Below are 25,975 nucleotides of genomic sequence, written 5' to 3' on the forward strand. Positions count from 1 at the left end.
TCCATGAAGTCACACTGATGGCAGCTCAAGCTCTAGTGCTAATTGAAGTGCAGAACACTTAGCCGGTTTGATCTTGAGTTGCACTTGGCAGAGGCCTTCTGATGAAAGCGGTATTAAGATTGCACTATCATTTTAGTATAAAGGGTCACGCCCATATTTGCTGTTCAGGCACATTTTCTAAAGTAAATGTAAGTAGTGTTTGTCTGTGCAAAACACACCACCATGATGCTGAAATGTTTTGGTTGGTTGCCAGGGCATTGCTATGAGGTTGTTAGGGTGTTCTAAGTGGTTGCCAGGGTGTTGTTGTGAAGGTATTCAGAATGGTTGCCAGGGTGTTGCTATGAGGTTGCTAGATATGGTGTCTGAGGCATTGCTATAAAGGTGTTATGAGTGGTTGCCAGGGTGTTGCTTCGATAATGCTAGGGTGTTCTGAGTGGTCATCAGGGCGTTGATATGAAGGTGTTCTGAGTTGGTGCCTGGATGTTGATATGATGTTGCTGAGGTGTTCTAAATAGTTCTAGGGTTTTTTGAGTAATTGCCAGTGAGATTCTACAAGGTTTCTTGTTTTCTTAGTGGTTACCAGGGCGTTGCTGTGAAAATGTTTTAAGTGGTTGCCTGGATGTTGATATGACATTGCTAGGGTGTTCTGAGTGATTGCCAGGAATGTTCTAAAAGGTCTCTAGGGGTTTCTAAGTGGTTGCCAGGGTGATTATACAAGGTTTCTAGGGTTTTCTCAGTGGTTACCAGAGCGCTGCTATAAAGGTGTTCTGAGTGGTTGCTTGGATGTTTATATGAAGGTGTTCTGAGTGGTTGCCAGGGTGTTGCTAGGGTGTTGTGAGTGGTTGGCAGGGAGATTCTACAAGTTGTCTAGGGTTTTCTGAGTGGTTGGCAGGGAGATTCAACAAGGTTTCTGGGGTTTTCTAAATGGTTGCTAGGGTGTTGCTACGGAGGTATTATTAGTGGTTGCCAGGGTGTTGCTAGGGTGTTCTGAGTGGTTGCCAGAGAGATTCTACCAGGTGTCTAGGATTTTCCGAGTGGTTACCAGGGAGATTCAACAAGGTTTCTAGGGTTTTCTAAGTGGTTGCTAGGGTGTTGCTACAAAGGTATTATGAGTGGTTGCCAGGGTGTTGCTAGGGTGTTCTGAGTGGTTGCCAGGGAGATTCAACCAGTTTCTACGATTTTCTGAGTGGTTGCTAGTAGGGGTGTAACGGTTCACGGGGATGTATTGAACCGTTTCGGTGCGGCCTGTTCGGTTCGGTCCACTTGCGTACCGTTTCGGTATATTTTTTTCATTAAATAATATAAATTTATTATTGGCGTGATATTAAGCGCAGCGGAACAATGTTCCTAGGCGAGTTTCCGCACGGACGCTATTGAGTGACGCACAGTAGAGCTGCACGAGTAGCCGTGAGAAATGGCATCATGGCAACAGCGAAAGAGAAGCCAGAGCTTGAAGACAAAATGTATGTACTGTAGTTCATTATAAAAGTGCAATTTATTTAAAATATCACCCAAATGTGTCGCTTTTATTTATTTTATGCAAGAATTATATTGTGTATTGGCAGCTTTTCAAAATAAAGATTTTGTAAGTTCTTTTTTTTTTTGTACCGAAAATTAACCGAACCGAGCTCTCCAAGACACTGTACCGAACCGAATACGATTTTAGCATACCGTTACACCCCTAGTTGCTAGGGTGTTGCTACAAATGTATTATGAGTGGTTGCCAGGGTGTTGTTAGGGCGTTCTGAGTGGTTGTCAGGGAGATTCTACAAGGTGTCTAGGGTTTTCTGAGTGGTTGCAGGGAGGTTCAACAAGGTTTCTAGGGTTTTCCTAGTGGTTGCCAGGGGGTGGTTGCTTGGATGTTGATATGATGTTGCTAGGGTGTTCTAAATGGTGGCCAGGGAGATTCTACAAGGTGTTTAGGATTTTCTGAGTGGTTGCTAGGCCGTTGCTATGATGTTGCTAGGGTGCTCTAAATAGTAGCCAGGGAGGTTCTACAGGGTTTTTAGGATTTTCTAAATGGTTGTTAGGACATTGCTATGATGTTGCTAGGGTGTTCTGAGTGGTTGCCAGAGAGATTTTACAAGGTTTCTAGGGTTTTCTGAGTGGTTGCCTGGGCGTTGCTGTAAAGGTGTTCTGAGTGGTTGGTTGGATGTTTCTAGAATGTTTGTGGTTGCCAGGGAGATGCTACAAGGTTTCTGGTTGCTAGGCAATTGATATGAAGGTGTGGTTGCCAGGATGTTGCTATGAGGTTGTTAAAAAGGTGTTCTAAATGTTTGCTTGGATGTTGATATGATGTTGCTAGGGTGTTTTTGGTTGCCAGGGAGATGCTACAAGGTTTCTGGTTGGTAGGGCAGTAATATGAAGGTGTTCTAAGTAGTTGCCTGGATGTTGGTATGATGTTGCTAAGGTGTGCTGAGTGGTTACCAGGGAGATTCTACAAGGTTTTTGCTATGAAGGTGTTCTGAGTGGTTGCCAGGGCGTTGCAATGAAGGAGTGATTGGCATGATATTGCTATAAAGTTGTTAGGGTGATCTAAGAGGTTGTAGCACGTGTTAGGGGTTGTGAAACATACACAACTTTATGTATGAGCAGTAATAACAGTCAGATACTATGGTGTTCTAGGTGGTTGCTAGCACATGACTATGTGGGTGCTATGGTTTTGTGTGAGGTTGCTAAGAACTAGGGGTTTTGAAAAATCCATGATTTTAAATATGAGCAGTAATAACAGCGAGGCTCCTCTTGACATTAAGAAAGTGTAAGACTGTCTAAAATAAAACTTTTAATGATTGATCTCAAGATGAGTATCTAAATTAAGTGAAGTACTTTACTGCAGCGCAATGTGAAGTAGTTTAAAGTTACGTTGAAGAGTTACAGAGAAGACCAAGAGACGTGAGCTGAAGGGTCTCCATTGTGTCTCTCCTCCATGGCCATGTGGGGTCTAGCTGGTGTTTTCTGCCTGCAGGACGCTTTGACTCAGGAGGACAGACAACATCTGTCGTTCTTTGCCCCCTCCCTTCCCTCCATTCATAGGCACACACTGCCTCTCCCAAATGGTGCCCTTTTGTATCGGCTATTGTCCGCCGCTACATTGTGTGACTCTGCCTGTTCCCCAGAGCTCCATTGATGAGTGTTGTAAGAGACCTCAGCCAAAACTCCTCTGAACTTCTCCTCCAGCTTAATGTTTAGCCATAAAAGCTCAACAAAAGACATTTTGTTCTCTAACTACATCAGCGTTAGGATACAGAATCTCGAACAAAGTTTCTCTTAACAGAAAGCGCAGGAGAGCATCATTAAGAAAAAGTTTTACTTTGATTTTGGTTGCTGTTTTGATGACGTGTGTTTGAAATCAAGAAAGGCTTTCCCGCCAAAACACCTGCCAAATAGTTTCATCCAGTTAGGAAATGTGCCAACTAGTTCAGGGTTTTGTCCCCCCTTCCCAAAGCCTTAAATTTCTCCCTCTAGTCTGGTTGGAAAACTTGTAAACATCCTGCAGCTATTTGACGGCGTTTCTCAAAGGCCCTTCTCTTGAGCGATGCACCCGCGGCAGGCAGAATGTGGGGTAAAGCCATGAATAGCCCAGTATGGGGTGACCGAGAGGCCAGAGCAGATGTTAATGATTAGCTTCGTTCTCATCCCTATAAAGAACCCGCATCCCAATCTATTCCCCATTTTCTAAAGAACCATTTCCAACCCTTACAGCGTGGCACACATAGAAGTCATAAATCCAGCGCCCAGAAAAGACTCGATAGAAAATGCAAACCACCACAAAAGAGGCTTACAAGAAAAGAGGCTCCAATTTAGCAGCGTCTCACAACATTTTAAAGGTTTTGCCGTTTGTTTTTGGTGGTTCGTGTGGATTGTCAGGATTCAAATATGAATGGAAACCCCAGTGTATGTGAAAGAGAAGTGTGTGGTGGAGTGAATGAAACAATGGAATACTTTCGATAGTTCATAATCTTTATTTGGAAAAATAATTTAAGCTAAAACTTCATTCAGAGAAAGAAAATCAAACAAAGACCTGTTAATGAAAACAATAGCATTAATAACATTTTTTTACAATCCTTCTTTAAATAACTTTTTCTCAAAACATCCCAGCAACCCGAAGTGCCTTTGCAAGTAACAGGAGCAACTTAGGAAAAACACAAACTTAAATAATCTTAAAAACATTACAAATATTTAGAAATACAACTTAAATAAAAATAAATTAACGTAAATCATACAACTCTTGTTATAAAAAGGAAAATGAAAAACATACAAACAAGGATATTATTCATCATCAACAACACAAACTTATTCTTTTACGTCGAAAAACAAATTACATACATTTTCTAAACCATAATGCAAAAAAGCGGAGGCTTGGAAGACTTTGAGATTTTTTTTCTTTTGAGCACTTACACATAGATTCCACTGGTCATGTGACAGGATATGACATCATGTGACATTTTAACCCAGTGCAAGACAGGCCAGTATGGCTGAACATCCACCGTTTTGATGTAGTCCCTTGTACACTGACTTGTGGGGCCAGCAAATGTTGCCAAAATATTGCTAAAATGTCACCACAACTTCGCCACGGCGTCACGGAGACAGTCAATGGCAATTTGCGACACATTTATTTTAAACTACGTCCTTAACATCCTTAATGTTTGGTGCAGTCTCTGGGCACAGTAAAAGCCTGTGGGAATTATTGGCGGAAAAACCAGCAAATGTTGCCAAAATATTGCTAAAACGTTGCCACAATGTTGACACATTATTGGACATCACATGGCAAAACACTGCGATACTTTACTTTTCTTGTATTCTCTTTCTCTTACATATCCTTGCTAATGCCATTCTCGTGTGATGAACCCACGTTAAAAAACATTTAAAAATGGACACACATTGTCCAACACCTTTAAAATGGCTTTACAGGTAAATTTTACAACTACATTTGAAATTTTAATGACACTCCTGCCATCATTATCATTTCCACAAGCTTCCAAGCCTACAGGCCACCACTGCCTGTGCCTCGTTCAGTACAGAGAACCAGCTCATCCTGAATATCAGTTAATCAGTCTTAGTTTCTCAGCAGCAGTAGTCATAAGGTGGGACATTTCCACCAGGTTTCGAGCAGCAGCATTTTCTTAGGGAGTTCAAAATGTCTCCCATAGGACACAATGAGCATCGGCTTCCTGCAGGCCCATTACACCTGAGATTGGGAAAGACAACAAAACGCCTGTTAGTTCTCGGAATCAAAGTAGGAATGCTAAATGAACATACATGTAAAGTCAGCTACATGCGACACTCACCTCAGTTGCAATTACACATTCATCTTTTTCCTCCGACATCACCATGACGGATTTGTATTTGGTGTCGACACAAGCCGACGTGGATGCCGATGCACATGCCGACGCACATGCTGACTCGGAATACAGCGAATCGGAATACTTTGATTCTGAATACTTCGATTCTGAGTACTTTGATTCAGAATACTTTGATTCAGAATACCTCGACTCTGAATATTTTGACTTTTCTGATGCATCACTGTAAAGAACAAAAGAAAGCAGAATGTTAGTGATGCATATGTTTTAGAGGAAATTAATCAAAGGGAGAAATTGTTGTTTTGGATAAGAGCACTCGAACACCATTTTTACCTTTTCAGACGTTTCCTGCGCTTCTCCTCAAACTCGGAAGAGTCCTGCAGAGATTGGCACTTTACATCCTCGCAGCTGTCAGACAACTCCTTCGCCGACATCTCCTTCCCAGCGTGCTCCAGTTTCACCTCGTGCTTCACCTCGTATTTTACTTCATGCACCAGGTTGTAGTCTGCGGGAGGATGTCGTGTCTTATAGCTCCTCTTCTCCATTTCTGCTGTCATGCTCAGGTCGTCAGGATCGCTGTGAAAATCGATCTTCTTGTTGATGTTTTTCAATGGAGCTGCGCTGACGACACTTACAGCCAGGTCTTTATCACGGTGACAGTTGTTTGTGAGATTGTTGATCGTTTCGTTTTCCCCGTTGGCGACCTCCTCTTCTCTATCCCGTCTGCGCTGCTGAACCTTCGAGCGAACGCAAACCACCACCACGGCACATGCGACTACCAACAACAGCACCAGAAGGACTCCCGATCCCACAGCGGTCCAGGGAACGTCGCCGGCAATTTGAGACACCCTATCCGGAAGCAAGAACTGGCAGTTGCGTCCTCCGTATCCCGGAACGCAAGCACACACGTAACGGTTGTTCCTCTCGTGACAGGTGGCGCCGTTATGGCAGGGGTTGTGTTGGCAGCGGCTCACAGGTGAACTGCAGTTTCGTCCGGTGTATCCAGGTGGGCATGTGCAGATGTAACCGCTAGCCCCTTCTTGACAAGTCCCACCATTTTGGCAGGGGTACAGCGAGCACTCGTCCCCGGCGCGATCGCAGTTCATACCCGTGAACCCTTCGGGACACTGGCACAGGTACGAGTTCACCAGGTCGACGCACCGTGCACCTGTGATACGAAAAGAAAAGAGAATGAGATTCTGGAACACTTTTGATCACAAAGATTCATGCTGTTCAAATCAAAAAGTGCATCATACCATTAGAGCAAGGACTGGAGGAGCAATGGTCGATCTTCTTCTCGCAGTTGAACCCTGCGTACCCCGTGGGACACTGGCAGAAGTATCCACCTTCGGGGTTGTCGGCACAGCGTCCGCCGTTAAAGCAAGGCCCGTCCGCACACGTCATGGCGCTCAGCTCGCAGTTATTGCCATAGAAGCCAGGTGGACAGGTACAGCTGTAGGTGTTCTCCATATCCTGTAAATGCAAAAGTAACGGGATGCTTAGCAAAAGCACAAGAACGAGTGTTTCAATGTGAAAGCTTTGTTTTGCTAAACGATTACACTTACAGTGCAGCTTCCTCCATTGCGGCAGGGGTTCCCCGTGCATTCGTTGACCTCGATTTCACAGCTGGCTCCCGTGAATCCTGGTCGACAGGAACAGGTGTAGCTGCCCTGACCGGTGTTACTACAAGTGGCTCCATTCAGGCAGGGCTTATGATGTGTGCAGTAGTTCAGATCTGTAACAGAGGCGGACATATGTTGAGCACATGTGGATTAATCCGACCCAAAGCAGCGACACATGGCTGGACCGCAGCTGGACAGCTGCTGCGTGCTCTTGGGTACTTGAATGTCTATCTCATATCTCTCTTTCAGCCAAACATCCTTGTCGCCTAGTCTTTTAAGGTCGTTCTTTCAAGGCTCTGCTCTGCGTTCTTACCTTGGTTGCAGAAGAGGCCACCCCAGCCTTCCTGGCAGTTGCATTGCCATGGCTGCTGACAGGTTCCATGAAGACATCCTGGGTAGCGTATGCACTCATCACAGTATCGGCCTTTAAAGCCCACTCTACACCTGATGAACAAAATAAACAAGTGGTCTAGTTAGAAAACCAATCCTGACGACGATTTTAAATTACATAAACACTGTGACAAAGATGAACGTACTTGCACTCTCCAGGTTTCTCGCAGAAACCGTGTTCCTCGTCGCATCCCGGAAGGCAAATTGCTGTGAGGAGGACAAAACACCTGTGTTAGAATCTTGAAGGCACATTTTAAATCCAAAGTAGGACATTTCATGTCAAATGAAGAGTGTTCATTAGCGTTCTCTCCTCCTAAAAAAAATACTCAAATCTCCTAATCACCACTGAAGAATTTCTGCTTAACACATGACAACAATAGGGCGCTCACAAACAAGGGGACCCTTCTTTCCTCCCTCTCTTCACTGTGGGTCAAAACTTTTTTTCTCTCTCTCCCTCCTGTGCTCTCAATGTCTCCGGGTAGGGAAGATAAGAGTGGACAGCTGGTGTATGCGCAGCCAGCGGGCGACAGCTGCTCCATTGTCTGCGCACTCCCGGCAGCTGCCCACTTCAAACAATACCTCCCCTACGCCAGCCAATCAGCAGCCGGCCCACTCTAGGATCAGCCAATAGGAGGCCAGCATGTAAATTTATGGCACGCGTGAGATTATTCCTAAAAACTTTCCTCCTCCCGACTGGAATAAATCAAGTGGTGTGTTGTGAGAGTGGGCTGAAAGGAGGAGTGTGAGTGTGGGGGGCGGGGGTATTAGTTACAAGTTGTCCGTAACCGTTAACTTTGTTTTTTTTTTCTCCCTTCCCTCTCTTTTCTAATCTGGGTTGAGTTTTTCAAACCAACAACTTTACATTTATGGAATATTTAGTATATTAATGTACAATATTTTTACTCACGTTCTGTGCAGTACTGGCCCTTCCATCCGGCGTCGCAGATGATTTCTCCACGTTCACCGCAGGTGAAATGACCGAATGCATCATCTCTGGGTCGGCAGAAGACAGAGCATCCCTCGCCGTAGTAGTGCTCATCACACACAAAGCGGTAGGAATACTTGAGCTCAGTTCGACCCACGCTGTGCAGGTCCTGAGACCAGTCCTCGCCCACAGTCAGGTGCCGCTGTGTGGTCATGGTACTGATGATGCGCTCTGGGTTTTCTACATAGAAGATGATTTTTAGTGACCCCGTTCAAAAACTATATATATTACCATTATTTTTCTGTTTTGAAGTCACATACCTGTTGTCAGATCCTCTTTGGAATCAGCATGCACTGCTTCAATAATAAGAGAAAAGGTTCCCTGCAATAGCAAAAAATAGATTTGTGTATCAGAAAAGTTACTGAGCTACTCAGTTCTGAATTACTTCTAGTGCATCAGTACTCACCGGCCACGTGAAACCGAAATTCATCCTGATGGGATTGGTGAAAGAGCCATCCGGTAAGGTATCTGGCACTTGGAAAGAGTTGGACCCCACCACAGGGGTGACGGTGCCTCCGTAGGTGCAGGGCGGCTCTGGAGATGCGTTGGGCTGATAATGTTTTAAGCAGATGCGGAAAAAAGTCTTGCACTCGCACTGCTGGTACGGCGTGGTCAGGCCACCCTTACAGCAGTTCTTGTTGCCTTGCACACCCTTCTTGTTCAAAAACTCCTGCAACTTCAGCTCAAAGACGCCTGAGGAAGACGCCTGGAGAAGAAGCAATGTTTGAATATTAGATCTAAATTAGCACACTGCTTTAGATTGAGACATGAGTGAGAAATCATAAGTGAGTCTTACCTGGCAGAGCAGCATGTACAGGATGGAGAAGAGCAACAGTATGTAGCGTCCCATGATGAATAAATAATAAATAAATAGGTTTTTGAAAGTCTTTGAGCAACTTGGCTGCTCCCAGATCAGTCAGGGGGATCCCTCGTACTAAAAGGCTTTTCTTTTCGCCGACTGATTCATTGGAAGAGGCTTGCTTTCAAAAGACACTGAGCGTGAACGCAGGTCCCTTTCATGTCAAGTGCGCACAAAGCAACAGTTCAGTGTCCAAAATAATCAGAAAAGTCCCGGCTTAAAACAAACGGACTTGTTGGATTCCGTCGGAGTGATATAATCCTCAAAAGTCGGAGAAGTTGTTGAAAAGATGCTCGTGTGTACTCTTATAGTTCCTTCTTCGTCTGATTATAAACCAGGGTTCGTCACTTTGTTCAACATCCCTCCTCACGTCCTTCTCCCACGGACACTGTGCGTTTGTATCTGGAGCGAGGCCGCCTGCCGCCAGTTTTATACGGGGTGCCACATGCCGGGGTAATAATATGCTAATGAACCACTACCCCCAATCTGTCCCACGCTTTACAATGCAACCAGCCCCTACCAACCAAGCTCTCCCAAACACATCAGCGCTGCTGTGTGTGCGTAAAACTGACGGTAATTTACAACTTGAAGTTTTAGACGTTCGATTATTTATTGTGGATATATTATTTGCATTAGAATGTACATACAATGCGAGACAATTGATACTTTTGTGTTCGTTTATTCGCTCGGGGAGTTATAAAACGCGTGTTTATTTGGCATAATTAAACTATTTTAAAAAGTTAACTTCCAGCACGTTTGAGGAAGGCAATCTCAGTTTTCAACAAATGCCTGCTTCTCTTTGCGTTTCCTGCTTCGGGGAGTCTCCTGATTTGTGTCTAAAAAACATTCCTCAGGCTAACAGTGTGTGTGCGTCAGGCAAACTCACAAAAGAATACGCATCATTTGTATGGAGGCCAAATTCTCCACTTGCTTTCCTTTTTCCGCTGTGTGTGTGTGTGTGTGTGTGTGTGTGTGTGTGTGTGTGCGCGCGCGTGCGTGTGTGTGTGTATTAAACGCGTGCAGTGAAAGAGTTCGAAGCGCGCGCGCGCGCGTGTGCGTGAGTGTGTGTTAGCTTGTGTGTGTGTGTGTAAGTGTGTGTGTGTTGCTCGCGTGGCCATCCCCGGGGCGCTCCGCTATTGTGTGCAGGCGGAATAAGTTTGCTCTCAGCTGTATGGTAATTCAGTCAGCACCTGCGCTACCGTTCTCATAATCTGGCGATCCGCGGAGCCCCACAAAAACAAGCAAATCGCCTCCTTATCGTTCCATTCTCAGCAGCCTATTTAAATAAATATATGTTTGTTTTTCCTGGTCTTTTGAACGTCTTCGATGCCCGACTCTGTTGTCTTACATTAGAAACGACTACGATTTTTTCCAAGCCAGTATTCGTTGTTTGGAGAGAAAAAAAGTGTGTGTGCGTGTGCAAAAGAAAAAAAGAGGCAGATTTGCGCGTGTGTATTGGGGGTGCTGGAGGGGGTGTTAATTTGGTCGTTCATTTAAGTGCGATTTTCTTAAGCACAAAAGCTTTTCGCCTGAGGTCCATAGTAACCAAACACAAGTGAGACAAATTACATCACTGTGTTAAGATATGCTTTGAGCTCTTTCTGTATTTCCAATCCACCAACCCTTAAATGAGCCAAATTTTCTGACATCATAGAGTGGGAAAAAAATGGATTCCTAGTTAAACTTTGCTGGTTGCGGGGGGCAGGGGTGGGATGTTGGGAATGAGCTGGAAAAAAGATGGCATTCCTCTTTTTCTGTATTTACTCCCTGTGCGTGATTTGAGTTTGGCACTTCTGCTTCTTTACACTTTTACTATTTTTCCCCATCACCCACACACACACACACATATATATGACCCTGGACCACAAAACCAGTCATAAAAGTTTTTTTTTTTTAAGTTTATACATCTGAAAATTGCATAAATAAGCTTTGCATTGATGTAATGAGATACAACTATTTAAAAATCCAGAATTTGAGGGTGCAAAAAAATCAAAATATTGAGAAAGTGACCTTTAAAGTTGTCCAAATGAAGTTCCTATGCATATTTCTAATCAAAAATTAAGTTTTGATATCTTTATGGTAGGAAATATACAAAATATCTTCATGGAACATGATCTTTATTTCATATCCTAATGATTTTTGACATAAAAGAAAAATCTATAATTTTGACCCATACAATGTATTTTTGGCTATTGCTACAAATATATCCGGTGCAACTTAAGACTGGTTTTGTGGTCCAGGGTCACATATAATGTTAAAACACCAAGCCAGTCTTAGATGTTTACATTTTTGCCTTTATTTGTAAACATTTCTCATGACAACACAGGTGGTGTGTCACCTGATGCCTCACCAGATCAGTAACATACAAAGTGTGACCTATAAAACACCTTCAGTATAACACACAACAATATCCGAAATTTGGTGTTTTTATGCAAAAAAACAGACTGAATTTCTTAGCAATAATATGTTGATTGTTAAAGTTTCACCTTGTTTTACGGCATTTAAAAATGATTTTAGAATTTTATTTTAAATGAACGAGTGTCTTAAAACTCCTTAAACTTCTGTCAACATGCATGGATTTGCTTAATTTATTTTTTTTTTTTTACATTTATTATATTTTAAAGTATTATTTAGTTTATTATATGCTGCTTAGATTTAATGTAATGTCTTTAACAATGGAAAGTTGACAATGCCTGTTTGTTATTTGACGTTTTAATAAAGTAATTTTAAAAAGAAAAACAAATAAACAACAATATCCACCTTTTTCTTCAACGTGCAAGTCTATATTAAAATAACGAGAAGGAATAACAGCGTGCAGTAAATGCTAAAACTGTTTGCACTATAAACCAGTGTGTTCATAATTAAGACAATACATTAAAATAACATGGTAAGATGCCATTTAAAATATCAAGCAGCAAAACCAGCTGTTTGTACAGCTAAAAATAGCCAGACATGGATGAGACAGGAAGCTTAACCCATAAAATTTACAAATGGACATGCCCACTCTTACGGAAAAAAATAAGGTGGATATCGCAGTGCCGTAAACATTGATTAAACAACCAATAATGCGACTTAAAACACACCAATGCAGATAACAGGAAGAAGCTAACTGTTTAAATAGATAGTTTGCTCTACAAAACAGCTGGTTTTGCTGCTTGATAGTTGTTTCTTATCATCTTATTTTGATGAATTATCTTACATATGAACCCACTGGTTTGTAGTACAGTTTCAAGTTTACTGCATTTTTTTAAAATTCATGTAATGGCTAATGAACTGGAAGCATTGCACATTCACAGAATTCAGTGTTAAAAAATAAGGTGGATAAGGTTTAGTACTATACTTTTTTATTTTTAAAATATGTTTTACAGAAACCAATGTATTTATCACTTCATATTTAATCGCCCAGGTGAAAAAAAATGCACTAAAATAGAATTTATTTAAGTACAAATATGCACTTCCCTAATATACTTAAAGTTCTCTATTTTCACCCACCAATTTTGTACTTAATATACTTAAAGTTATCTTTTAGTACTTCTTAAGATAAACTTAAAATCATCTAAGTGTACTCAACTGTGCTATTTTGAGACACCATGAAGATTAACTAAAATGTGCTTTTAACATGCTATCTCAGCATTTCCAAAAATGTATTTTGTTACAATTGAAACATATTTCATAGACCTTAAAATGTACTAATTATACATAAAAAATACACTTATTAATTATTTAAAATATATGAATAATATATAATAAATATGTACAAAGCTTATTTATAATGTATTATATTGTTTATTAATAAAAAATACACTTATTAATTAATTAAAAATATGAATAATAAATAGGCTAATGAATGCATACAAAGCGTATTTATAATGCATTTTTTATGAATAAAAATATGTGGGCAAATACATTGTATTTAGTATACTTTCACAATTGCACTTAAGTACTACTAAAGTAAGAAAAACAGTGTAGACTATTTATACTATCATTTTGTACTACTAATGTACTTTCATGTTTTTAATTATTTTTTTAGTGCACTCAGGTACACTTTATTTTCTTATTTTCATATCTGTTTTACTGTAGTTTGTTTACATTATTTTTCGATTATTTCGAAAAATATATGTTTTTACATTGTCAAGGTAAAAATTAGTTCTTCAGCTGCAACTTTGGTTGTTTAGCTCGTCGATTCTCCCCTGTGGAATGAACCAACAGTGAAGTGTAGGAGGCTGTAGTAACTCAAGCCCCTCGGCTATCACGTCAGTGGGACTCGCTCGCTTCTTGTTCCTTGCCTTTCTTTGCGCTTTCGTTTTTCATTGATTGTGAAGCCCCTCGGGGGACAGTCACTGAAGGGGGTCTACGGTACGCCTTCAGACGCGACCAGACCCTTACACACCATCTGCCACTGACTAAACGCCTGTCTCCTCCCTCCCTCTGCCCGTGTGTGTGTGTGTGTGTGTGTGTGTGTGTGTGTGTGTGTGCGCTCACTGCCCTGCGTCTAAATTGAACTAGAAGCATGTTAAAGAACCTGTAACGGTATGGGCCGGCAGGGGCCAGATGGCGCAGGCGAAGCCAGAAGTGTTGCAGTCCCAGCGGAGTTAGACAGCACATGGGCGGCCGTGGGAACCTAAGCTGGGCTCGCATCACACGGGATCGATCATATGAAGTCGTGTGGGGATCACAATTAGGGGCTATAATGTTGTTTGCGACCTATCGATCGGCGAAGGGGTTGGAGAATCTGATTTGATATGCCACGGTGTGTCTTACAAAAACGGGGCGCTAGATTGAAGAAGGTAACGCGGGTGATAGAGCGAGAAGAGAGAGAGGGGAAGATGCGCGCGCATTCAGTGCGCGATTTATACGATCACTTTTGAAAAATCTCAATTGTGAAATGCGCATAAGTCATTTTCTGACTTTGACGCTGCTAGCACAAATCAAAAACGCTGTAAACTTCATCGACGTACACGAAAACTGATTGCGCCTTAACATCTTCAAGCAAACATTACTAATCGTTCCCGTTTGTTAGTACGCTCATTATACACACGTTCAACCTTTTGTTTTGACTTTGTTCAAGCCTTAATTAAGATTCAGGAATAAGTGTTTTAGCCATATAGGGATCCACCATGCTACCTGTGGTCCGAGCATTGTTTCAGATCGTATTACTTTGACCAGCTGCCCGCGGGCACGCAGAACAATCCACGCGCGCCCCGGCTCTGACCACGAGGCTCATTATCATGCGCCGTTGCCATGGACATGGTGGTCGTGGCTTCATTGAGCTTCTCTCGGGGGCCTCCCGAGGGGATACAATCATTCAATAATTACGCAGGGATCCTCTTATTTGCGCCCGCGTGCGTCTGTTTGTGGGTGTGTGCGAGCGTAAGGAAACAGGCGTGGACGTTTGGGAGCTGACGCTTGTCGCGTGCCTGCGCGTATCAAAACACATCTGCTTCGAGGGCTCCAGGGACCGATGCGCGCGTCCGGCCACCACAACATATCGACCTCTGTCTCTCTCTCAACATATTGATTTGACAAGTCATAGGCATTTTTGACACCGACGCTCCCCACGCTAAAGATGTCGATGCAGTGCGCTTTCATCCCACGTGATGATTCTGTGTTTTTTTTTTTTTATATGATTTCTATTGTAGTTCCACTAACTCTTAGTCAAAAGGTTTGGACTCACCTCATAGTGTATGCTTATAATGATCCTAACTACCTTTTGTGATAATGGCTTACTTTTAAATGCTTACAATTAATTTTGTAGACAAATATAGTGGTCCCAAAAGTATTTAGAAACTTAAGTTACATATAAAATGACTAAACTCCAATGACTAAATGTCATTGGAGTAGATAAAAACATCAAACCAAGTGGCATTTATTTTTAAGACGCACATGCACACTTTAAAATAACATACTAGTCCAATTAATGACCGAAATGGGACCATGCACTTTTTAAATAAAATCAGTTTATTAATTTCAATTCATTCATTTTCGTTTTTTCAGGGGTTCAAGTGTGTAGTGCTGAAACCCTATTGTAATTGACCAAGGATTGGCAAACGTTGTAGAGACTTGAAAAGTCGTAGAGACTTGAAACTTAAAGGGATGGTAGTACTCACACCGTCTACGTTACCAAGGCTCACCCCAATTGGCTTGACTGGGCAACTTTAATTTTTCTTAACCTACTTTTGCAAACTAGTCTTAGGTTTTTTGCCTGGTATGAACCAAACCAGTGCAGGAAGATACTCTGCAGGGTGAATATCAATATTTATCAAAATAAGTTGAACTTTCGGCTCACCATCGCAAAGGGATGCCAAAGCATTCGAAAGGGGCAGGTCTGCTTTTACTAAAATGGCTATAACTTTTGAGCGGAATGAGATATCTTTGCCAAACTCAGAACATGTAGCCTATGTAAGAGCTGAATCTGAGGTCACATGCAAAAAGTTGTGGAACTTAGGCACTTGGTGGTGCTATAAGAGAGAAAAAACATACAAATGGCTTTAACTATGCAACTGTTTGCCCTATTGAACATGAAAATCATTCATCAAAGTGCCACAAGCGTTTATAAGGACGTTTGTGTAACTCAAAAAACATGGCCACCGTTGAGCGATGAATTTTGAGCACCTATTACACAACAGAGGTCGATCGGAAATTTTAAAGAAATCGGCCTCTGGCACATTTTTCAAGCGAGTAAAGGATTATATATATTATATAATTTTTTTTTACACATACACACAACATTCTTATCATTTGATAGGCCTTCTCATTCCAAACAACTTTGCATCTAGAACCACTGCTGTTAATCAAATTGTTTGTTAGATGATTGACAAAATGTAAAAAAAAACTACTTAGTCGTAGGTTTTTCACTTAATCTGAAAAAAACAAACAAAACTGCAGTGCAATTCTCTTGGCTCTCTAGGTTAATAATGAAAAAAGGTCAAAAATTCTTGAAATTTACCTTTTCAGAAGCTATAAGAGGGTCACAGAGAAAAGGGGCCTGTCCTATACCGAAAGCCTATAAATCCTAAAGGAAAACTCAAAACTTCACAAAACCTGGTGAGAACATGCTACAGGTGATTCTAAACCATCATGCAAAGTTTTAGGGAGATCGGCCCACAACTGGTGCTAAAACAAGCATAAACGTATTTCTATGATAAATTACCTGGATATTTTCAAAAAATGCTTTTTTTAGATAATTGATTTAGGTGGTTACACTCTTGTTAAATAATATATAATGTATTTTTCATATGTGCTAAAAAAGTGCTTGACATGTGCCTTAAACTGCTTGAACCAGTAATCGTTGCTTGCAGCTATACAGTATTTTTAAATTTAGTTTTATTCATGTTAAATTCAGTTAAGCAATATACCAATTCATACCAATTAGTTTGCCAATTTTTGGCCAATATGAGACCATTCATTCAATATGAAAACATAACAAAAATTATGGATTTTTAATATGACAAACTCCACGTATTCTGCTCGGACACCTGTGTGAACTTGAGTAGAACTGACTTCCCACATCCACTAAAAAGCACTTAAACACCAGCTTATTCAAAGCATTAAGCAAAAAATGAAGAAAAGTCCTTTACAGACACTTGCTCTAATATTTTTTTATTCTCTAATGCAATAATCAGGTATGAAGTGTAACTTAAGTGTCCAAATACATTTTGAGGTCACAATATAAATTGTGCATGAACTTAATTTAATTAAAATGGACAGAAAAAGCACTATTAATGCTCATGTTTCTCTTTCACTTATAAAATAAAGGTTCTTTATTGGCATTGATAGTTCCATGAAAAATCTTAAACGTTCATGGAACCTTTCAAATGCAGAAAAGGTTCTTTTTAGTGAAAAAAAAACCTTTAGATTTTAAAATGTTATTCAAAATGGTTCTTTTAAGAACTGTTTACTGAAAGGTTCCTTTGTAACCAAAAATGGTTCATCTATGGCATCACCACAAAAACAACCCTTTGGAGTACTTTATTAGCATTGGTGGTTCTTCAAGAACCTTTAAAATCCATGAAATCTTTCTGTTCCACAAAGATTCTTTATTGTGGAAGAAGGTTCTTTAGATCATTTAAATGTTCTTCACTAAGAAGTTACTAAGTTATTTTAAGAACTAAACGGTTCTTTGAGGAACCAAAAATGTTTTTCTGTGGCCTTACTGCAAAAAAAAAAAAAAAAAAAAAATCGATTTTGTTCTTTTAAGAATTCATTACTGAAAGTTTCTTTGAGGAACCAAAAATAGTTATTCTATGGCACCACAGCAAAAAAATCTCTTTAGGAACCCTTGTTTTTAAGAGTGTGAAATCGTTCTATTCCATATAATGTTCTTAATAGTGGAAGAAGTTTACAAGCTGTACATTTTTATAATGTTCTTCCCTTTTATTGTTGCACAAAAGGTCCTATAGAGGAAAAGCCTTCTTTAGATTCTTAAAATGTTCTTCACACTCAAAAGATCAAAAACTGTTCTTTTAAGAACTCATGACTGAAAGGTTCCATGAGGAACCAAAAATGGTTCTTCTATGGCATCACTGCAAAAACTCCCATGAACCTTTGTTTTTAAGAGTGTGGAATCTTTCTATTCCATAAATGGTTCTTTATAGTGAAAGAATGTTCTTCAGATCATTCAAATGTTCTTCACACCGAGAAAAAAGTTATTTTAAGAACTCATGGGTAAAAGGTTCTTTGAGGAAACAAAAAATGGATGATCTATGCAAAAAACTCCCTTTAGGAACCTTTGTTTTTAAGAGTGTGAACTCTTTCTATTCCATAAAGGGTTCTTAATAGTGGAAGAAGCTTCATTGTAGATTTTTATAATGTTCTTCACATTTTCTGTTGCACAAAGAGGAAAAGCATTCTTAAGATTCCTAAAATGTTTTAAAATGCACTAAGAAAAAGAATGTTCTTTTGAGAACTGCTCACTGTAAGGTTATTTGAAAACCAAAATTAATCTTTTGTGAAAACCTCCCTTCAAAACCTTTATTTTTAAGAGTGTTCAATAGTCCTTGAGAACATCTCAGGAAGTTGCGTGTCTGATTAAAGTCCAGAATGAGTTTATATTTGTGTTTTGGTCTCTATCTAAATCCATATGTTTCCCCCATAGTTGTGATGACTTTACCATTACTCTAAAGTGTGAAAAGCGTAATAATGAAGAATGAGTAGGTGTGTCCAAACTTTTGACTTGAAGTACTTCAGGCTTTTGTTTTGAAAATGAAGCCCATCAAAGTTTCTCTGTGTCTTTCTCTGTGTCTCTCTGTAGCAGCATCTGCCCTGAGGATGAACAGATGTAGGCACCTGTGTTTAGGGCTCACACATCCCCCATCCTCCTTTTCTTCTCCCTCTCCTCCCTTTTAACCTCCTCAATCCTCCTCAGAAGGGCCCACAAAGGGGTAAAAGAGGAGGAGGGGGCAGTAACTATACCCCCTGCTCTATACTTCTTCCATCACCCCCTCACACACACACACACACACACACACACACACACACACACACACACACACACATGTTCCCTGAGGACACAAGCTCTCTATGAGCCTTTGTCATGAGCACTATCTTCCAGACAGGCCCAACAATCTGTTGCGAGATGATTGCTCATTTCCAAACAACGCTGGCAACACAGGTGTGTGTGTTTGGGGCACATTGTAGTTCATTTATATGGGACGCTAAAGCTCTCGAGTGTCACGTTGGATGAAACACACGCTGCGCGATGGGACACACAGGGCGTGATTGTAGGTTACAAGAGCTGCAGGTACAGTAATCACGCTCTCCAACACACTTCTGTAACAAAATCGAGTGTTGAATGTCAGAGTCACACCCTCCAAAAGTGACCCGCCCTCAACAAAGCCACAAAAAAACACAGAATGACTAAGATCAGCTTTTAAGACAAAGCCGATGGCAGGTGTTGAGTGTGTCGGTGGTAAGATGAAGCTCGTGGGAAGGGCTTTATCACAAAAGGACTTGTTTTCCATGCACGCACTGATCCGGAGTCAGCGGTCGAAGGCCGTCCTCTGACGTCTCATCCATCACGGCTCAACATCAGATATGACTCTGGATCAGTGACGTGGACACGCACACCATGATGCTCATGTTTATATTCACCTTTAAACGAACAACTCAATAACTGTCGGAAATCAGACCCTGCGTTTCTTACGATTGTTTAGTGAGTATTAGTGATGATGGATATTGACCAGACCAATCAATCTGCCAGTTTTTTTTGCCAATATAATTAAGTTTTTATTTAATTTCATTTCTATGAACTGTTTTTTTTTTAATGGAATGCATATATGAAAGAAGAAGAAGAAAAAAAAAGTATATATATATATTTTAAAAGAAAGATTAATAATTTAATATTATATTATTATATAATTTATATAGACTTTTTTATAAAATAAAAATACATTATAATAATAAATATGGTATAATATAGTTGCTTATATTGTTGATTGTTTATTGTAATTAATCTTTATGTATACCAATGTTAATATTAAAATTAGTGCTAATCTTAAAGTATGAAATGTTATTGCAAAGTGTTACTTTTTAATTATATATTTATTTTTTAAATTTTTTAAATGAAAAAATATATAGTATTTCCTGCATTGTTTTGAAAAAATATTTTTATAGACTTAATAAATATAATAATATATAATAAATATAAAAAATAAATAAGGTATGTTTAGTTGATTTAGGGAGTTTGGAAAAAAAAAGTATTGTAAACAATAGAAAAATTAATAGCAGTAATGAAAATAGTAAATATGGTGAAATATATAAAAAAAACTATTTAGAAACTATTTAAACTATTGTATATTTAATTTGCCGTAATTAATATCATTTTCTAAATTAACATTGTAAATAATGATATTAATGTTGATATTTTTAAAACAAAATAAAAACATTTTATAAATTATATACATTATAAAAATTAAATATTATTTTAAAAATGTTATTTTATTTGTATGAATTTATTTGTATGGGTTTTTTTTGGTTAAATGTATATATGCATAAAAACTTAAGATCAGTACAATTTTTAATGTTTTTTTAAAATGTCTCTTTTGCTCATCAAGTTTGCATTTAATTAATCAAAAATACAGAAAAAATGTAATATTCGGATATGTTATTATCTATTTTATTGTACTTTAAAATGTAATTTATTCCTGTGAAGCAAAGATGAATTTTCAACATCATTGCTCAGGGTCACATGATCCTTCAGAAATCATTCTAATATGCTGATTTATTATTAATGTTGAAAATTTAAATGTTTGATATTAAATATTTGATTGTACCTGTTGACAGCAGGTCTGAAGTCAGTTCTTTTAAGTCAGACTGGACTTAAGTGTGTCTTTTTTTGTCTTCCTGTTGCACTCTCACCCTTTCTCTCTCTGTTTTTCTCTTTTTTTCTCCAGTGTTTCTCCAGTGTGCACCTGTTGTGATCTCCTCAGGAATCTAACACGTCGGTTGCTCGGGGACAAACAGGGGTCCTGAAGGTGAGGGGGTGAAGCGCTCTTTCTTTCTCAGCACTCAGCTTTCTCTTCCTCCACTGTTTTTCTCTGGCCTTCCTGCATTCTGTCGCTCTTGTGCTCTCTCTGTAGAGGTCTTAGACCCCTGCCCCATGAGTCTTGCCCCGGGGGAGAGGGGCTTTTGTGTGCCGATGCCCCTGCAAGCTGGACAGACAGCTGCTGTGGAGTGGTCATCTCCACACACACACACACACACACACAATCACACACACAATCACACACACACACGCACTCTATCTATTACCCGCGGCCTATTCAGTTCACAGGCAGAAATGCAGAGGCATGGTTTGGCGAAACTTTAATGAAGACAAAGTCCAGCACGCAATGGAGGCCGTGGCTCTGGAGTGACCTGTACTCACACACTTTAGACTTCGCAAGCATTTATGAGATAATAAGAGAAACTCCAGAGCGACTGTGTCATTTATTCAAGTTTATATAGAGAATGAAGACTTATTTAATGCGTGAGGGAGGTGTTTAGTGACTTTAATGCTTTTTTGATGCTGATATCGCTGTACGCTGCTCAAACATTACTTTTTATTAAGCCTTATTGAAATAAATTGTTCCAAAATTATTATTTAAGGAGCGTTAGGAGACCGTTTCATTTTGACCAACTTTTCTGGTATTTTACTAAACTTGTTATTATAATTATATTCATATATATATATATAGTTATTTTATTTATTTATTTACCTATTAATTAATTATGGTTGTATAATATAATATTGTAATAATATTATATTTTTATATTATGTGTTTGTGCAATTCTAATTTACATAATTGAAATAAAAATTATAAAAATTATAAAAATAAATTATCATTGCCATAATGCAATAAGTAAGTTAATAAATAAATAAATAAATATCATTACCATAATTCAATAAACAAAATAGTTATCATTACCATAATGCAATAAATCTATAAATAAATAAATTAATTAATATTACCATAATGCAAAAAATTCATTACCACAATGCAATAAGTATATAAATAAATAAAATAATAATTATTATTGTAATGCAATAAGTAAGTTTAAATAAATAAATAAATAAATATCATTACCATAATTCAGTAAATAAAAACAGTTATCATTACCATAATGCAATAAATGTATAAATAAAATAATTATCATTACCATAATGCAATAGGTAAATAAAAATAATTATATATATATATATATATATATATATATATATATATATATATATATATATATATATATAATTATTTTATTTATTTATTTACCTATTGCACATTATGGTAATATTAAAATAAAATAATTATCATTATCATAATGCAAAATAAAAACCATTATGATAGTCCAATAAGTACATTAAAACATTTTTTATTGCCATACTGTTAAAATAGAATAACTATTATATATATCATTACCATAATCCAATAAGAATATAAATAAATAAAAATAATTATCATTAAGATAATCCAATAAGCTAATAAATAAATAAATAAAAATTATTATTATTGCCATAATGTTCAAATAAAGTAATTATCAGTACTATAATGCAAAAAATATCATTACCATAAGGCAATAAGTATATAAATCATTACCATAATGCAATAAAAAAAAAAAAAAAAAAAAAAAAAAAAATATATATATATATATATATATATATATATATATATATATATTAATATCATTACCATAATGCGAAAAATAAAATAATTATCATTATAATAATGCAATATAAGTTAGTAAGTAAATAATTAAATGTCATCACGATAATGCAATAAATAAAATAATGATCATTACTATAATGCAATAAATCTATAAATGCAATAAATAAAATGTAAATAATTTATTATTCTATATTAAATGAAACATCAATTATGTGTGTACTATTACGTGTATTATTTTTCATGCATAATATAATATAATATAATATCATATCATATAATGTTATATTTGTATATTATGTGTCTTAATTTAATATAAATATCAAACATTTTATATTAAATTAAACTTCAGTGATGTGTATATATATATATAATATAATCTTTATGTATACCAATTTTAATGTTAAAATTAGTGCTAATTTTAAAGTAGGATGTGTAATTTTTATTTATGAATTAGTTGTTATATGTCTACATAAATACATTTTAACATTAGAGGTCAACAGATTTTGTCTTCTAGTTGGCATGTTTTCCAAAAAAAGGTAAAATGGTGAAGCAAAATGTATATTTTGCTGCAAAATATTTTTTTTTATATCAAACTTCAATGAACCATTCAAGTAAAGCTGAAAAATAACATGTTGCATGTGTATGAACCTACACGAGGATGCCGGCCTCCATCACAAATACACAGATGTGCGTGCGTCTGTTGTCCTGTTGCAGAAGCAGATCTGTGTGATAATGCCATTGTGTGGACGAATCTAATGACGCCTGTTGGTGTGTTATTAAGGCAGCACAGGGGTCATTAGGAGTGTGTGTGTGCGTGTGATATAATAAAAGCAGCACGCGGGTCATTAGGAGTGTGTGTTCAGTTGGTTCCCATGCTCTGAAGCAAAGCTGGACAGCAGGGCTGTGCTTTCACACACACATCATGGCACACGCCTGTTGACTGAGGCACAAAAAAAGTGTGTGACATCGCCGTGCCCCAGCGCCCCTCTGCATCCCCTATGTCTTTTCTCATCCCTCCCCTCCCACCCTCATTCTTCCTTTCTTTCTTTTGGGAATCTCTCTATCCGTCCGTCCCTCCCCAGCTTAGAGTCCTGTGTTCCAGCGAGACCCTTCCTCTTCTAATCATTTTTACCCATCAGATGATCCGGCCCCTTATTTCACACTGAGACTATTAAGATAGAGTCCTCCCCCACTGCACACACACACACACACACACACACACACACACACACACACACACACACTAGCACAGGTCCTGAGGGACAGCATTGGAAGCATTGTGTGTAGAGACACATCTGCGTCAACACACATGTACACATTCAGACACAGTGACTCTCATACGCCCAGCTCATACTTCACCTCAAAATCTAAAGAATATTTGATTATATGTTTTATGTAATATGTTTTACATAATATTTTTAATAAACTGAGAATCCAGATTTAGGACCATTCTGATTTTTTTGCTTTGCAACATTATTTTCATGACAACTAGATTCAGATCTCATTTACATAATTGAAAAAAATCATAAAAATAAAATAATTATCATCACCATAATGCAAAAATAAAATAATTATCATTACCATAATACAAAAAATGAAATAATTATTGTTACCTAATGCAAAAATGAAATAATTATCATTACCATAATGCAAAAACTAAAATAATTATCATTCCCTAATGCTAAAATAAAATAATTATCATTACCTAATGCAAAATGAAATAATTATCATTACCATAATGCAAAAAATAAAATAATTTTCATTACCTAATGCAAAAATAAAATAATTATCATTATCATAATGCAAAAAATAAAATAATTTTCATTACCTAATGCAAAAATTTAATAATTATCATTACCATAACACAAAAAATAAAATAATTATCGTTACCTAATGCAAAAATAAAACAATTTTCATTACCTAATGCAAAAATGAAATAATCATCATTACCATAATACAAAAAATAAAATAATTATCATTACCATAATGCAATAAGTAAACAAACAAACTAAATAATTATTATTACCACAATGTTAAAATAAAATAATTTTCAATACCATAATGAATAAATAAATACATATATAAAACCTTTTTAATCATTATAATGCAAAAATTAAATAATTACCATTACTATAATGCAATTTGCAAATAAATAAATACATAATTATCATTACCATAATGCATAAATAATTATTATTACCATGATGTTAAATTAAAATAATTCTCATTACCATAATATAAAATAAACAAACAATTCACCATAAATTAAATAAGTAATTATCATTTCCACAATATAATAAATAAATAAATATTATTAGCATAGTTCAATAAATATAATCATCATCATTACCATAATGAAATAGTCAATAAATACAATAACTATTATTAACATAATATTTAAATAAAGTATTTCTCATTATCATGTTAAAAATAAAATAATTATCATTACCAAAATGAATAAATAATAAAACTTTCTAATTATCATAATGCAAAAATTAAATAATTAATTATCATTTTCATAATGCATTAATATATAAATATCATTACCATAATACAATAAATAAAATCATCATAGTTACCATAATGTTAAAATAAATAATAAATGTATATTTATTCATAAATAAATATTATTACCATAATTAAAAAATAAAATAATTATCATTACCATGATGCAATAAATAAACAATTATCTAAAATAATTATCATTACCATAATGTTAAAAATAAAACAATTCTCATTACCATAACTACCAAAAATAAAATAATTCTCATTACTATAATGCAATAAATAAAATCATTATCATTTCCATAATGCAATACGTAAATAAAATAATTATCATTACCATAATGCAATAAGTACATAAATCAATAAATAATAATTGTAATCAAATATTTATATATATATATATATATATATATATATATATATATATATATATATATATAATCATTACTATAATGCAAATTATAAAATAATTCTCATTACTATTATGCAATAAGTAAATAAACAAATACTTCTCATTACCATAATGCAGTAAGTAAATAAACATATATTTCTCATTACCATAATGCAATAAATAAACATATATTTCTCATTACCATAATGCAATAAGTAAATAAACAAATATTTATCATTACCATAATGCAATAAGTAAATTAATAAATAATTTTCATTACCATAACAAAAAATATCTTTACCATAATGCAAAAAATAAAATAATAATTATTAATATTATTATATTATTATTATTAATATAACTGTAGTGTATTTCATGCTGTTATTTTTAATTATATTGGTTTAATTGACCAGTTAAGCTAATTTCCACCCAAACACTGATTATCATAATTGGTTTATTTTATAGGTTTTGTTTAATATTATTATATTTGTTACATATTTATTATATATTTGTTACATTTAAATTATTATTTATTATATTATTTGTTTTTTTTCATTCTGAATGGTAATTCTCTGTCTAATACACAGTTGTAATTTACCATTTTTAACTTATTACGCAACAATTATTGAAAGTCAGAATAAATTAAAAGCAGAACAACCAACACTACTATGATGTATTCATTTTTTTTATACTTTTTTTAATATATTATTTATGTTTTTGCATAATAATTGTTTCACGACACTGGTTAATTTTCTTTCTGGAAAATAATTGAATCTTATATATA

General features: G+C 36.7%; 1 protein-coding gene across 1 annotated transcript; it reads right to left on the reverse strand.

The window, feature by feature from the left end:
- Positions 1 to 3,966: 3,966 nt before the first annotated feature.
- dla (deltaA) lies at positions 3,967 to 9,527 on the reverse strand. The gene is made up of 11 exons (XM_073842394.1): positions 9,094 to 9,527; positions 8,704 to 9,003; positions 8,558 to 8,618; positions 8,220 to 8,477; positions 7,459 to 7,519; positions 7,236 to 7,366; positions 6,866 to 7,035; positions 6,557 to 6,773; positions 5,634 to 6,468; positions 5,289 to 5,523; positions 3,967 to 5,188 (listed from the first exon to the last, which is right to left on the reverse strand). Exons 1-11 carry the CDS (start codon positions 9,145 to 9,147, stop codon positions 5,183 to 5,185), a joined length of 2,328 nt encoding a protein of 775 aa, XP_073698495.1. The 5' UTR covers positions 9,148 to 9,527; the 3' UTR covers positions 3,967 to 5,182.
- Positions 9,528 to 25,975: the final 16,448 nt, after the last annotated feature.

Source organism: Garra rufa, chromosome 6 (genome assembly GCF_049309525.1).
Source record: "Garra rufa chromosome 6, GarRuf1.0, whole genome shotgun sequence".
NCBI lineage: Eukaryota > Metazoa > Chordata > Actinopteri > Cypriniformes > Cyprinidae > Garra > Garra rufa.

Excerpts from the sequence above, each read along its gene's own strand:
- dla (XM_073842394.1), bottom strand. The coding sequence starts at position 9,147 with ATGGGACGCTACATACTGTTGCTCTTCTCCATCCTGTACATGCTGCTC. Across the intron at positions 7,367-7,458 it reads GAGAAACCTGGAGAGTGCAA|GTGTAGAGTGGGCTTTAAAG; the intron begins GTACGTTCATCT and ends TTTGTTCATCAG. Across the intron at positions 5,524-5,633 it reads CGCAGGAAACGTCTGAAAAG|TGATGCATCAGAAAAGTCAA; the intron begins GTAAAAATGGTG and ends TGTTCTTTACAG.